Here is a 15,141-nt window from a genome sequence, read left to right as displayed (position 1 = left end):
TTAGATATTTAATGGTGGATATTGTATCAAATAAAATGGGCTCTTAAGTATTGCAAATGTCGCTTAAGATCCTTAGATTATTCTGTTTATAAGAACTTTAACTTGAGGTTTTAGAAAAAAAATCGAAATAACTCGATTTAAAATGTCGGACGCATAATCGGGGCGGTCTATTTATTTTATTATAATATCGATATATCTACTTTTGATAGATTTATCTAGAGTCACTAAACTAATATTTATCTATATTAAAACTTCTAAAAAAAAAGGAAAAAGGTACCACTATTGGTTCTCGGTTCTAAAGGTTCAATGGGAATAGACAAGATGCTAATCGTTTGCGCCGTAGCGAACCAAACACTACTGTCTCTCTGTCCCACTTATATGGAAGAGTGATAGAGAGACATTATCGTCTCGTTCGCTACGGCGCAAACGATTGGCATCTTGGCTAGGCCCCCAGCTTATAAATTCAAATGAATATATTGTTTGATAGGCTTTGTGCAGAGCATTCTCCGATCCGAAATCAGATGTCGCATGACCTTTGGAGAAAGACAGTTGCTGAAAACGCGTGTATTTGTCATGTGACAATAACATGAGGTTTTTTGCAAATGGATTTCATATTTGAAAATCAAACGAACTTACCAAGTGAAGTTCGATGACAATTATGTAAACAGCTTCATTCGACGCGATTTATTGTTTACATGCTGTAGTAGCGCCACCTAGCGTTAGCCTTGCACGGGTTTTTAGAGGGTCTTCTTTTTTTTTTTTTTTTTTGTCTTACCCCCACTACTAAACCAACACTCCTGAACGGTCCGGTCGCCGCTCTCGAGTCATTTTGTTTAGAGTTACGTACCTACCTATTTTTCACATTTTATTATTATAGGGTAGGGCAGACAAACTTGTATTTGTATAGGGAGGGTTTGCATAAATCGCGTCGAATGAAGCTGTTTACATAATTGTCATCGAACTTCACTTGGTAAGTTCGTTTGATTTTCAATTATGTCTAACAGCTTCATTCTTTGCGATTTATTGTTTACATGCTGTAGATGTTCAGAGCACAAAATAAAATGTGAAATTCAGATACACCATTATAGGTGAGTAAACAAATAAAGAAGTAAACAATCATTAGTAGTCAATCACATTTATTATATGAATAATTATAAGTACATACTCATCACATAGCTTATCGGTAAGTATATTGTAATATTTCAGAATGAACGAATAAAACATTGTACCTTTAACCTCATCTATGTCAACATTACATCTTTAACATTATAACCATATTATATAGGTATACGTGTAAGTAAATTTGTTTTTTATTTTTTTTTATTTTTTTATTATTTACAGATTACTATTGGAAGAGAGGATTACATTTGCAAAATCATTGGGATTGGCACTAATTGGCCTATTGTAAAATCTAGCGAAAACTGAGGAGGAATCTGTCCAGCCTGCAGTTTTCCTTATGACATCTATACTGATCCCAGATCTATTGGCTGCAGACGTCGCTGCGTGTCGAGTACTATGCGCACTAAAAATGGTTGTATCTATTCCACTTTTAGAGAGCACATCTTTAATCCATTTACCTACGGTTTGAGAGGTAACCTTCAAATGAGGTTTTTTGTAACTTAAAAATAAATAATCATCCTTTCGAAACATTTTGGTTTTATTTATGTAGGATTCTAAGCATCTAGCTGGGCATATTTCAGGTCGGTCGTCAAAATAAGGTAACCTCAGAACTGGCTGTGCTAAATTGGGTTTCGAAGTTTTTATTAGATCAGGTATCGTAATCATAATTTCTTGGGAAAAATATATTTTAATATTGTTTAATTTAATTAAAGCAAGTGTTTGTATTCGGTGTGCAGTTACTAAAGCCAATAATGTTGCAGTCTTTTTGAATGAGTTTCTAAATCAAGATCTAAATTAGGAAATTTCTGTGCTAAGTAGTCTAACACAATGCTTGGATTCCAAGTTAAATTGTATTTTGGATTTGTAGGGCGTAATTTGAAAATCCCTTTCATAAAACGTTTTACCCTATCATCATCTAAATTACCCAGTAAAAGGGATAGTGCTGATTTATAAGAGTTTATGGTACCATATTTAGCACCCTTATTAAATATATCTGTGAGAAAATTTAAGACAATCGGGACCGAAACGGAATCATATTGATAATTATGAGTATTACAATATGATATCCATGTTTTGATACAACTGTCGTATTGTTTATATGTAGAGTCGGACAACGACGATAACATGATTTCCACCGTACTATTCGACAAGGATTTTTTCAAAAGAGTTTGCCTGAAAGCTTCGCGGCAACTAACTTCAGGCTGCGGTGTAAGTTGTGTTGAGTTCTGAAAGGAGAGATTAATAAATCAACATCCGGGCCGAAAAATAATAATTCAGAGTTTTTTAATCTATGAAATAAGAGGAACCAAGGTTGTGATGGCCAGTATGGTACCACGACTATTCCTTCTGCTTTTTCCTTAATAATTTTTTGCAAAACTTTAGTTATCAATGCGAATGGTGGAAATGCATAGAAAAACATATTTTTCCAAGATATTGTGAAAGCGTCAATAGCCCATGCTTCTGGGTCATTTTTCCATGTTACAAAGACATCACACTTAGCATTGCACCTGCTAGCAAACAGATCAATTTGAGGGAGACCAAAATAATAAGTAATATCACTGTAAACACTAGCATTAAGTTCCCATTCTGTGTCATGAAACTTTTTACGCGACAAACTATCAGCTTCACAATTGTCCTTTGTATTAATGTAAGACGCGAAAATCATTATTTGACGCCTCTCACACCAATGCCAGATTTCTCTGCATATACCATTTAAGTGTTCATACTGGACACTACCCATTCGGTTAATACAAGAAATGGCAGTTATATTGTCAATACGTAATAGAATGTTAATATGAAATTGATCTTTTGCGAAACTTTTTAACGCTAAATAAGCGGCTTTGAGCTCTAATTCATTGATATGCAAACATTTCTCGTGATCTTTCCAGTAGCCGAAAGCTTCCTTATTATTACAATAAGCACCCCAACCAGACAGAGATGCGTCGGAAAAGATTTCCATTACAAAATCATTACAATATAAAGGATTATTTCCCTCGTCAATTTTCCTTAACCACCAAATAATATCAGATTTTAATTTTTCAGGTATTGTTACAAGTTGATTGTAACTAGAGTTATTAAGTAAACATGACAATTTAAATTGTTCAAAGTATTTTGTATACAACCATGAATATCTGATTGCCGGACAGGCAGATATTAATAAACCGACAAATCTTGCGAATTCTCTCAATTTGCATGTTTTAGTTTTTAGCATGTTAGTAAGACTGTGTTTTATCTTTTCTTTTTTAGTAAGAGGCAATTTCATTATCAAATTCTCAGAGTCAAAAACAAAACCCAAAAATGTACACTGTGTTTTAGGCACAAAGCAACTTTTTTCGAAATTAATGAGAAATCCTAAATCCTCAAACGTCTGCTTAGTCAGTGCAACGTTAGATTAGCATTCAGAAAATGTTCCACCAACACAAAAAATGTCATCTAAATAAATAACTGAAATCATGTGATGTACTTTTCTTAAGTATTCCATAACTGGTTTTAAAAGTTTAGTAAAAACCAGCGGTGCAGTGCAAAGGCCAAACGGGAGGCAGTTAAATTCATACAAAAAATTATTATATTTAAATCTCAAGTATTTTCTATGTGATTTGCGCACTGAAATCAAGAAATACGCATCTTTCAGATCGATTGATGCCATGTAACAATTTTTAGTAATTAATTTACACGCTGTTCGGTAATCTTCCATTTTGAAATGCTTATTGTCAACAAATTTATTGAGGCATTTAAGATTTAAAATAAATCTTTTATCTCCGTTTGGTTTTGGCACTAAAAAGACTGAAGAAAGGAATTCGCCAGGTTCATGATTACAGTGAGATATAGCGTTAATTTTAAGTAGTTTTTTAATACAGTGATCAAAATCTATTTTTTCCTGCTTGGTTTTAGGACAAACACTAGGGTTGTCTGTTCGATAAGGAGTCGTTTTGAAAGGGATAGTATATCCTTTTATCCAAGACAAGAGCATATTATCATCAGTAATTTGAGACCACTTGTCATAAAATTATTGTAGTCTGCCAGCATATCGTACCTGATCAACTACTTCCGGTGATGTCCTCCCGCTGTCCTCGATGTCGTCGGTGCGCGGTCGCGATCGCGATCGTTGTGGCGTCGCGTACTGTTGTTGTGCGACATCTGCCTCTGCGAGTAAGCAGGGGCTCGACGGTTGTTGGTCTTCGTGTCCGTCTTGCGGTGTTGGGGCACGAAGTTTAAATTACCCCTATTTGCAATTGTTGACTGAATATTCGGACGATTATATCTGGGTTTAGGGGGATTATTCTTTAATGCTTCGCCAGACTGCTGAATAGTTTTTGCTGCCTTCAATTTTTCCGAAACATTTTCTCCAAACAACAGCTTATCCCTATTGGAGTCGATCAGAGTCTGTTTTAATTTTGCGTTAATAGACGATATAATGAAACCCCTGCGGGTTCTAGTCTCTGTAAAATGGCTGTCGCAGAGAATGCGGCAAGCATCACTGAGAGGTTTCAATAGTTTTTGTTTAGAAGTCTCGTTTGCAAGGACCATCTCAGTTACTGCAGCTAAAGCGGACAAGGCGATACCCAGTTGTTTTTGCTTGTACAGTAGTGACGTGTCTCTTTTTACCAGGGGGTCATGTAAAGCCACCCTAACTTCCGGGTTGAGAGTCGGGGCCAACAAAAGGTCACAATTATTAGGAATCAGATATTCTTTAGTTAGACTTTCCTTTAGTTCCTTTGTGAGGCCTTTGGCAAGAATATTTTGCCATCGACTGGCGATATCTTTATGAATATGCGGTCCCATAGGGGTTTCTTCCCTTGGGGCATCGCCTAGTAACTGAAGAATATCGTCATCAAGTTGCAAATCATCTGGTTGATTTTCACCTGATGTACCTGGATTTTGTGGCAACGGCAAGGCAGGTTGCGGTGGTAACTGTGAGACAGGTTGCGGCGACAACTGTAAGACGGGCTGCGGCTGGTTGTCCACCTCGGCGGAATGCGGTGACGGCTGTCGTGACGTAGCTGAGTGCGCCGTCGACAGACAGGGCGCTGTCGGCTGTGGCGATTGTGCCTCGGATGTGTCCCATTCAGGTTGGCAATAATACGGTAACAACTCAGTGTAAGGTGTTTCCGAATACGGCACATCTGCAAGAAGTACAGTCCGTTTTAGAATACGTGACAGTATCAGCCCAGAAAGCAGTACGCATCACTATTATACTCTACTCCTTGTCCGAGACGTTATTACAGTAGTAGCGCTGACAGCCTAGCGCCAAGTCACTGTTTTAAAGCTAAAATTTAAAAAGAAAAAAATACGCCTCTCGTTTGACAGATGTATGACAATCATTACGTTGTCAGTGAACGCGTCGAGCACTGTGTTCTCTCGTTATTTTGATAAAAATATGGTGTTTTACCTTATTCCTTGTGTAAATAACTTTATATTTGTGGAATATAATGGTTTGCGAAGAAGAATTTGTGAGTTGCTACGGTTGGTTTGGTATGTTTTTGACACCAATAATCGTAATCGGTTACGAATGCTTACAGAAGTTTTGAGTTCGGGTATTCAATTACAAATCATTCTAGGTATGTAAGACATTTATATGTATTTTGACGTTGATTTTATTCGACGTGTTTAACAAACAGTTTTGTATTTACGTTTTAATTAGTATTACGAAATGTTATAACCTAAATTCATTGCCTGTCATAGACAAATGTAAACAATGAATTCAATGTGTTTTACACACTCGTTTGTTTTGCTATGTTATCGGTTTATTTTCACCTTCCGGTTTTTTTCATCTTGTCTATGAAGTTGGCACTACTTGAGGTTGTTCTCTTTGATTGATGTTGATATGAGAATTACTGGAAATTTAAAAACCGCGAAACCGTTTTTTCTATTCCTCGCGTCTTAAATTCTGGTACTAGTAAAATATTAAATAGGGTTAAAAATGACTAAAAGAAAAGCCGACGAAAGTGAAACGGATTATATTAGAAGAAAACTTCGAAAGTTGGAGAAGAAATTACACAAAATCTCATCTGAACCGGTGACAATGGCGTCGCCGCCGCAAACCCCTCAACAACAACCACCATCTTCGGAATCGACGCCATCACCGCAAACAAATACACAACCTGCTCAAGACAGGAGGGAAAATATGGATGGCGAGACATCTTGTGAGGTACCAGAGGCAGAATCCCAAAATAACACCGATGACCTTGTCATAGGTATGTTTACATTAACTTTAATTGAAATTATACAGGTTTGCGCTACCACAAAGCGGGTAGACCCTGATCTAAATCTTGTGCTATCACATAGCGGATAGACGGAACATTAAATACTTAATGTAAATGTGACTTATTGGAAAACCAAACACTTCAATTCTCAAAGCTAGTGCTATCACTCAGCGGGTAGACCATGCTTTTACTACATGATTATCAAAGTATATTTGTTATACATTTCAGAGGAAGGAAGTGGGTTACCAGAGGAGTTTTTACTGGCGTTGGGCACAGAAGGTGAAGAAAACGAGGAGAAAGGGCCCGAAATTCGACCGGAGCTTGCAACCCGCTGGACAAAACTTATGAGCGCTGGATTGGAGAAAGAAAATTTAGCACAATTCACTAAATTAGTCAGGCCAATAAGTACTTACCTCAGAAGTAATAATGTGATTCTAACTACCTATTTGGATGACCTCCTGATTTTTGGAAGTTCGAAAAAAGCTTGTAAGGATAATGTTACACTAACTTGTAGTCTACTACAAGATTTAGGATTCACTATAAATTTTGATAAATGCTGTCTTTCACCTAATCAAGTATGTACGTTTTTAGGCTTTTCCTTAAACTCTACAAATATGACTTTAGGGGTACCAGAACAAAAACAGATCTCAATATTACATAAAATTAAGTCATTTAATAAAAAGACTTGCTGTAGTATAAGAGAATTTTCACAATTACTAGGAACCCTTACAGCACTTGCCCCAGCAGTCCCCTATGGTTGGGTATACACAAAGATTCTGGAAAGAGAAAAATATTTAGCATTATTAAAAAATAATGAAAATTATGATGCAATGATGACACTTCCACAGACTATAACCCCAGAATTCGATTGGTGGTGTGATAATGTACATAACCCAAATTTGATTAAACAACATAAATTCACTCTGGAAATTCACACGGACGCATCCTTGTCCGGATGGGGTGCTGTGTGTGAAGGAAAGAAGGCATCAGGGTCTTGGTCATCTTTAGAAAAACAAAATCACATAAATTTTTTAGAACTGAAAGCTGCCTTATTAGGTCTCAAATGTTTTGCTAAGGGTTTAAATAATTGTGAAATACTATTACGAGTTGATAATACAACTGCTGTAGCTTACATTAATAAATACGGAGGAATTCAATTTCCACACCTTAACAGTATTACTAGGGAAATTTGGCAATACTGTGAACAAAATAATTTGTGGATCTACAGTTCTTATATTAACACAAAAGATAATTTTGAAGCTGATAGGGAATCCAACTTGATTGGAAAACTTGTTCTTTTATGCTTTCCCTCCTTTTTCCCTGATTCTAAAATGTGTTCAAAAAATTATGATTGATAAAACTACTGGTATCTTAATCTTTCCATTATGGCCATCACAACCATGGTTTCCGCTTGTAAAGAAGTTAGTAATTGGAGATCTCTTAATTTTTGAACCTAATGAGAATTTATTATCATCACCTTACAGAGAGACACACCCACTTCATCTTCAGCTTACCCTGGCTGCAGGGCTGCTATCAGCCAGGCATATGTGAGGAGAGGTACTCCATCTTCAGCACTACACATTATGCTTAACTCTCTGTCTCAAAATACCATGCGTCAGTATAACTCCCCTCTTAAACTCTGGTGGCAGTTTTGCAATCAAAATAATCTAGATCCCTACAAGGTATCTGTGCCTTACATACTTACTTTTTTAAGTCAATGTTTTGAAAATGGAGCATCCTATGGCACACTGAATTCAACTAGATCTGCATTATCTTTGTTATTGGGACCAAACGTAGGAATTGATGATAGAATAAAAAGGCTAATGAAGGGTATATACAGATCTAATCCACCTAAACCAAAGTATAATGTTACGTGGGACCCCGGGGTAGTTTTAAACTACCTGGCTACCTTACCTATTACAAATGTACCACTTGAAATATTGACCAGAAAAATGGTAACACTACTGGCCTTAGCCACTGGGCACAGGGTTCAAACATTGTCACTAATATCTTTAAAAAATATAAGTTTTTCTAATGATAAGATTAGTATTTTCATACCAGACATAATTAAAACATCCAAAAAAGGTGTGCCACAACCATTATTACAACTTCCAGTATACGAGTCCAAGATAGAAATTTGTCCTGTAACCACTCTAAAATCATACATTCAAGCCACAGAAACCTTTAGGACTAACCATGATAGACTAATCCTTACTTTTAAAAGACCTTATGTTCCTGCAACCACCCAAAGCATAAGTCGTTGGATTAAAAAAACCCTAAATGAAGCAGGAATTGACACCAGTGTATTTACAGCCCATTCGACTAGACATTCCTCAACATCTGCTGCCTTTAGATCAGGCTTAAATATCGACCAAATTCAACAAACTGCTGGGTGGTCTGCAAGTTCAGCCACCTTCGCTAGGCACTATAATAGACCTGTGGCACAGTCTTTTCATTTCAGTCATGCAGTTTTGAGTTCTTCACATATTATATAGATTCATTTACTTAACAGAATTCTGTTACTACTTAGATTTATTTTTAAATAAAAGAGGGAGTAATAAATACCTTGAAAATTATTATATGTCAAGTTTCAGTCATTAGAAGTCGTTTTATGTTTTCTTTTTTATGTTAAATTTTATTCAATGAAAATAAAAGTTGTTGTCTATGTACATTGGTAAATTACTCACAACCTTACCTGTAAACAACTACTGTAATAACGTCTCGGACAAGGAGTAGAGTATAATTGTATGATTAAACGAACTTACCTTAAGTGAAGTTCTATCATAATTATACGATGCTCCTTGTCCGAGAAGTCGATCCCTAACCCACCCCATAAATTACCAAGAATTTATTCCCTATATATAAGGTTTGTTCGTAACATTCCTTTAAACTTAATGATTGTCATACATCTGTCAAACGAGAGGCGTATTTTTTTCTTTTTAAATTTTAGCTTTAAAACAGTGACTTGGCGCTAGGCTGTCAGCGCTACTACTGTAATAACGTCTCGGACAAGGAGCATCGTATAATTATGATAGAACTTCACTTAAGGTAAGTTCGTTTAATCATACAATTATATTGACAGAGAGTACCCATACTTGGTAAACTCGCATCAAATTTAGGCAAAAAGGTAGCCGAAAAGCCAATTATTTATCTAAGAATGTGACAGTAACAGCCCAGATTTAGCAGTACGCATCACTATACATTGACAGAGGTAACCCAGGTGCGGTATCCTCGCATCAAATATTGGCATATTCCCAAAATAGGGTATTTTCAAAAACTTACCGTTAAAATTTTCTTCGGATGCACAGTAATGTTCCTGTTCGTTAGTCCTTCTTGCCAGCTTTTCTTGTAACTTTAGAATCTTGCGACGAATTTCGTCTTCAGTTTTATATTTCCTCTTAGGCATGCTTCAAGCGTGGGCGCCTACAATGTTCTTATAACGATTTAAATTCTAAAGTCCAGGAGACGTGCGAAGGCTTGAGCACGGAAACGCATAATGACTCGAGAGCGGCGACCGGACCGTTCAGGAGTGTTGGTTTAGTAGTGGGGGTAAGACAAAAAAAAAAAAAAAAAAAAGACCCTCTAAAAACCCGTGCAAGGCTAACGCTAGGTGGCGCTACTACAGCATGTAAACAATAAATCGCAAAGAATGAAGCTGTTAGACATAATTATTGTCACTGTGACAAAGTGCATTAATTTGGTTGACTGTAACTTTTACCTGAGAATGTCAAGCTATTTAGAAATCTTGTTAAAATAGTGCAAGCGCCAGCCATATCGAGGGACAGCAGCGGAATCCTCTTTACGGCGCGCCGCTCCGATGCAGTTCGACCGGTTGAATGCAGTTCACTGCGGCGTGTTTGCCGCTCGCTGCGCTGTGGACGCAGGGCGTCGAGAGACTCACAATTATTTAAGAGACGTGAAAAAAGAATTAACTACGCAACAAAAGTAGGTATCTATACGGTCAGATCATGATGATGATTTCTGCTATTCGTGTCCTGAACTACAAGTGTTAAATAGTTTCCAAGTTTGTTTATCTTCGTTAAGGTTGTACCACCCTCACTTCCTAACTCGATCCTTGCACTGACGTGGGTGGAAATTGGGCCAAACAAAACCTCGCCTTAAGGTGGAACTTTTTAAAAGTAAATAGTTTGTAGTTCGGGTTAATGGTGGTGGTGGGTAAAGGCAGTTCACGAAACCGAGCAAAAGTAGTATAACAAAGTAACAAACTAAGAACGCAAAAGTAAACTGGTCTAGCAGTTTAATTTTGATATATGCGTAGATGTTTGAATGTTTAGATATTTGGAATTAGGATATGTTCTTCAACCATTCAAAAATAAACGAAACTAGAACACATATTTGACTAATGTACAATTTCTTTTTACAGCCTGGAATAAACATAAAACTAGCTAAAATATTCCAAACTTCAATCAACTAGGGGGGCTAATGGGTGAATAATATGGAAGTAATAAAGATACAGAGTTAAAGCTAGTTTTACAACTGATGGCCATACAGTCACGGCTAGACTAGAGGCTATACTTACTTATAATTGTTTTTAATCTAGCATTGGTCGTAAATTTTGCACTTATAAATGCATAATGTCTGTGAATTGCTAGTGAGACTGCAGGTGGCTTGCGGCTTCTTTTTACTCAGGTATTTGTTTAGATGTTAGCTTACGTGTCAGACAAGAATAACATTGAAATAATGGCACATTTGCTGACCAGTGCAACTTAATAAGTACAATATAATTCTGAATTAAGAAGCACGTAGCGGGTCTACGGCGTAGCAGCGCTACGCAACCGGCGGCGGTAACAGAACATACAGGCCAGTCGACCGCCAGTGTGCGTTACATTAGAATGATGTATGTATGATGTAGCATGTACCTGGATAAATCTGCGAAGAAATTCAAAGGTGTAGGTATGTGAAATCCCCAATCAGCATTGGGCTAGCGCGGGGACTATAGCCCGAGCCCTCTCGCACATGAGAGGAGGCCTGTGCCCAGCAGTGGGACGTATATAGGCTGAATTATTATTATTTGCAGGATAAATAAAACGACATCGTTCAAATATTATTCGTGTACTTTCGAGTTAGCTTGTTCGTGTTGGTTTTTTGTTTAACAAAAAGTAAAATTTGTAATTTGTGTGGCTCTAGATTCACGATTTAATTAAATTAAAATTAAATATTCAGGCCGGGGATTAAGAATACTAACTGGAAAAATATAAGGATGTGAATGGCGGAACATCTATAAAATTCGAATCCCAGCGGCTTTTCTATTTTTCACACAGTCGAACATTTTTTCCACGGCTCATGGAAAAAAGAGAAGCCAAATTAGCTGTACAGTAGGTTTCTTACGAATATGTTTGATGCCCCTGAGGTGTCTATTTGGCCTACCTTCTTATGCAATGTACGTGTCTGTCGGCTCGGCAGATGGGTCGCAGCGCAGGGTAAACAGCAAACAGCGTGGGGTCGCCGGCACCTTTGTCTCACCGAGGAAACTCCGCCATCGCTCTTCCATATTACGGGTATTGTGGTATGAGCATTTTTTGAATGGAAAAATGATGTCACTATGATGTAAAATTGAAAATTTGTGTGTTAATCGGTCTCCGTGCGAAGTATCAAAAGTAGCGGATCTGACTACGCGTCAAAAGTATCTACCATTGTCTAATAACTGATAAGATACTTTTGGCGCGTTGTTTCGTCCGCTATAGATCATGGACGAAGACGCCTGCCTTCACTCGTGTTGTCATGTTATTATAGGTTAGATTTGACAAATCTGCGCGTCATCGTGGATGACACGGACTATACTATTGATGCAAAGTAAGTACCTATTACATAACTATTTATTAAGCAGTCCGTCTTCATTCAGCATTAAGTAGGGCAGGTGTGAGCTCAGCCAGCCCCCGGCGCCGCTCTCAACACGTGTGTTGGAAGACTCGTGGAACATGAAAGGTCTTTATTTTGAGTCACGATGTGTTTATAGTCTCAATCGATATAAATTTAAATAAATAAGATTTTTTTTTTCTGCGTGTGTATGTGTTTTCTGCGCGTGTGTCTGATTTTTACATCTTGAGAAAAAAAAATACATTACAATGAATAAGTAGTTTTATTTATCACAAGAATTGTCATTAACTCTAAAACAAGACCGATTTCAGTAAACTTTACTTTTAACTTAGTCTATCGTGTTAGTCGAGCCCACGGAGTAGTTAATGATTTTTCTTTTCCGTACTTAACTTTACCTTTCTATTACAATCAATAACAGTACCCCTAGTGTAAATATTTTCGACAGCGAAACGTGACGTACGCGTTTGCGTTAAGTGTCATTTTGTATGAGATTTTTGACTTTCCAAAACGTCCCGCTTGGCGCGCTGTTCTAAATCCCATACAAAATGAGACTTAACCTAAACGCGAAAGTTACGTTACGCTATCGAATGGAAGTTACACTAGAGGTACTGAACAGAAGGTAATGACGCGACGTTTGTTGACGCACATTAGAGTTCAGGGCACATACGTATCGTAGGTACGTCAACAGTGTTAATAGCTCGTGTTCCGCGAAGCGCCGATCGGCAGCGATCGCGCTCGCACGCACGCCATTAACTGCAACTAACAGTCGATTACGTTCTGAATGGCTTTCACTTGGCGCGGGTCAAGCGTATTTCAGATTGTGAGTGCATATTTCAATTATGATTTTATCGCTGTGGATAAGACTGTGGATAGTTCTTAAGTTACGAAGTTTTGTTAGTCTTAAATCATTGTAATGTTAATATATATTAATTAATATTTGTAACGCTTTGGCTTGTTAGCTGTAAGTTACAGATGTTTACCTGAAATAAAGAAATAAATAAAGAAGACATATCTCTAGCAGTTGTTGCATTCATATCGGGCTCGATAAGCTTAATATAAGCTGTAATGAACGTTGGAATTGCATCGACGATTGCCAAACTGCGTTAAAGACGGTACTTAAAGAAGAGACTCTATATTATTGAAAGACACCATGTCCCCATACCAACACGCGGCGCGACATGGGAACGCTCTTGAAGTTCAGCCAGTTGTGTGATACCAAGTTTCTTTCAAAAGTGAGACTATTATACCTGGAAAATGTTAATGATGATATCTAAATGATGTCTCTTTGTGATCATTCGCCCGTGCGTCTTGCTCGTCGTACACGTACAGACAAGTACAACCGAAATGCACGCGCGAATTATATCATTTTGATGTCAAATGTACGTTAGATTGGCCTACTGGAGTCGTAAACAAGTGAACATTTATCGCCACATCCGTCAAACCCGTCTCCCGTCTCCTGGGACGGTAATTAGGCGTAGTGCTGTGAGTCGTGAGCGCGATGATTTCCGCGATTCCGCGCAGCTGTCACGGCGGCGCGACACGGGAACGCTCTCATACTGCTGGTAGGGTTGTGCGACACCAAATCGAAGTTTGTGGAAACATTAAGGCTTTACTAAAAAAAATGTATAAAAATATGATTTTTATCGTAGCGGTCCCAGATTTTGTCGCTGCGGAATTGGTGAAGAGTTAGAATAGTCGGACTATGACTAGGTACACAATGTATTTCAACTGCTTGACTGCTGATATATATTGGTACATTTCAGTCAATCAGTCTGGTTCCCATATTTACAAAATAACTATTAAAATCATTGAGTGTCGCATTGCCGGGCAACTCGACCAACGCCTACCCCCTAACCAAGCTGGCTTTCGACCTGGGTTCTCCACCATCGATCACCACCATACAATCAACCAAATCATTGAAAAGTTAAAATTAAAACTTATATCATATATAAATAAATAAATAAATATTATAGGACATTATTACACAAATTGACTAAGTCCCACAGTAAGCTCAATAAGGCTTGTGTTGAGGGTACTTAAACAACGATATATATAATATATAAATATTTATAAATACTTAAATACATAGAAAACACCCATGACTCAGGAACAAATATCCATGCTCATCACACGAATAAATGCCCTTACCAGGATTTGAACCCGGGACCATCAGCTTCGTAGGCAGGGTCACTACCCACTAGGCCAAACCGGTCGTCAAAATATATCTTTTATAGATTACACTAAAGCATTTGATAGCATCATCCATTCTGCTATAGTAACCGCTCTTCAAATTCAAACTCCCACCCTACCTATATCAACTTAATTCAAAATATATACAGGAAAAAAATAGTACAGCAGACGTTATAGCTTCAGTACTTCGGCCCGTCGTTCCCTATAAAAGGTGACAAACAAGGTGATCCGCTGTGTCCAAAACTATTCACTAGCATCCTTTTAAGAGCCTGGTGGTTTTCTGGGAGGCTAGGAAAATAGTCGTCTGCGACAAGAGGTTATCAAACCTTCGTTTCGCCGACGACGTTTCTCTTATGCCTCTTCTGCATCAAAAAATCAAATGCTCCAAAACTTAAATAACGCAAGCGTTCAGGTTGGCTTCATTTGAATCGTGCAAAGAAACAAATGACCAACAGCCGGAAACATAGGGTAGAATAGGTAGACTAGCATTATGTTGACAAGTATATTTACTTGGGCCATTTAGTCTATTTCAGCAACAGGCAGGAGGTCGAACGCCAGGTTGATAATGCCTGGAAGAGATACTCCATGAAAGAGCTAATGAAGGGAACTGTCACTTAAGAGTGGGACACTCAAATAGGCGAATAAAAATACAACAAAAAAATTATTCACTTATATATTGAAGCTTTGGACCAAAGTTATAGTATCGGACCATAGTCAGGTAGTTTTATGGTAGGCTAATAAAGAATACCAACCCTCTCTGCCAACCCTGCAGGGTTCCCTTAGGTCTGCA

The 15,141-nt window shown here is 37.7% G+C and overlaps 1 protein-coding gene across 1 annotated transcript; it reads right to left on the bottom strand.

Moving 5' to 3' along the window:
- Nucleotides 1–999: 999 nt before the first annotated feature.
- LOC133530892 (uncharacterized) lies at nucleotides 1,000–15,084 on the bottom strand. The gene is made up of 4 exons (XM_061868949.1): nucleotides 9,488–15,084; nucleotides 8,737–8,801; nucleotides 4,154–5,243; nucleotides 1,000–2,345 (listed from the first exon to the last, which is right to left on the bottom strand). Exons 1-3 carry the CDS (start codon nucleotides 9,727–9,729, stop codon nucleotides 4,162–4,164), a joined length of 1,389 nt encoding a protein of 462 aa, XP_061724933.1. The 5' UTR covers nucleotides 9,730–15,084; the 3' UTR covers nucleotides 1,000–2,345; nucleotides 4,154–4,161.
- Nucleotides 15,085–15,141: the final 57 nt, after the last annotated feature.

Source organism: Cydia pomonella, chromosome 24, assembly GCF_033807575.1.
Source record: "Cydia pomonella isolate Wapato2018A chromosome 24, ilCydPomo1, whole genome shotgun sequence".
Taxonomy (NCBI): Eukaryota; Metazoa; Arthropoda; class Insecta; order Lepidoptera; family Tortricidae; genus Cydia; species Cydia pomonella.
Note: the sequence above shows the minus strand (reverse complement) of the source record. Positions and strands in the feature narration are given on the sequence as shown.

What these genes read in the sequence shown, in the direction of transcription:
- LOC133530892 (XM_061868949.1), bottom strand. Translation starts at nt 9,729, where the DNA reads ATGCCTAAGAGGAAATATAAAACTGAAGACGAAATTCGTCGCAAGATT. An exon ending in GCTAAATCTGGGCTGTTACT is followed by an intron (nt 8,802 to 9,487) that starts GTCACATTCTTA and finishes TAATATGTGAAG; the next exon opens with AACTCAAAACTGCATGACTG. An exon ending in TATTATAGTGCCTAGCGAAG is followed by an intron (nt 5,244 to 8,736) that starts GTGGCTGAACTT and finishes TACTTCTTGCAG; the next exon opens with ATGTGCCGTATTCGGAAACA.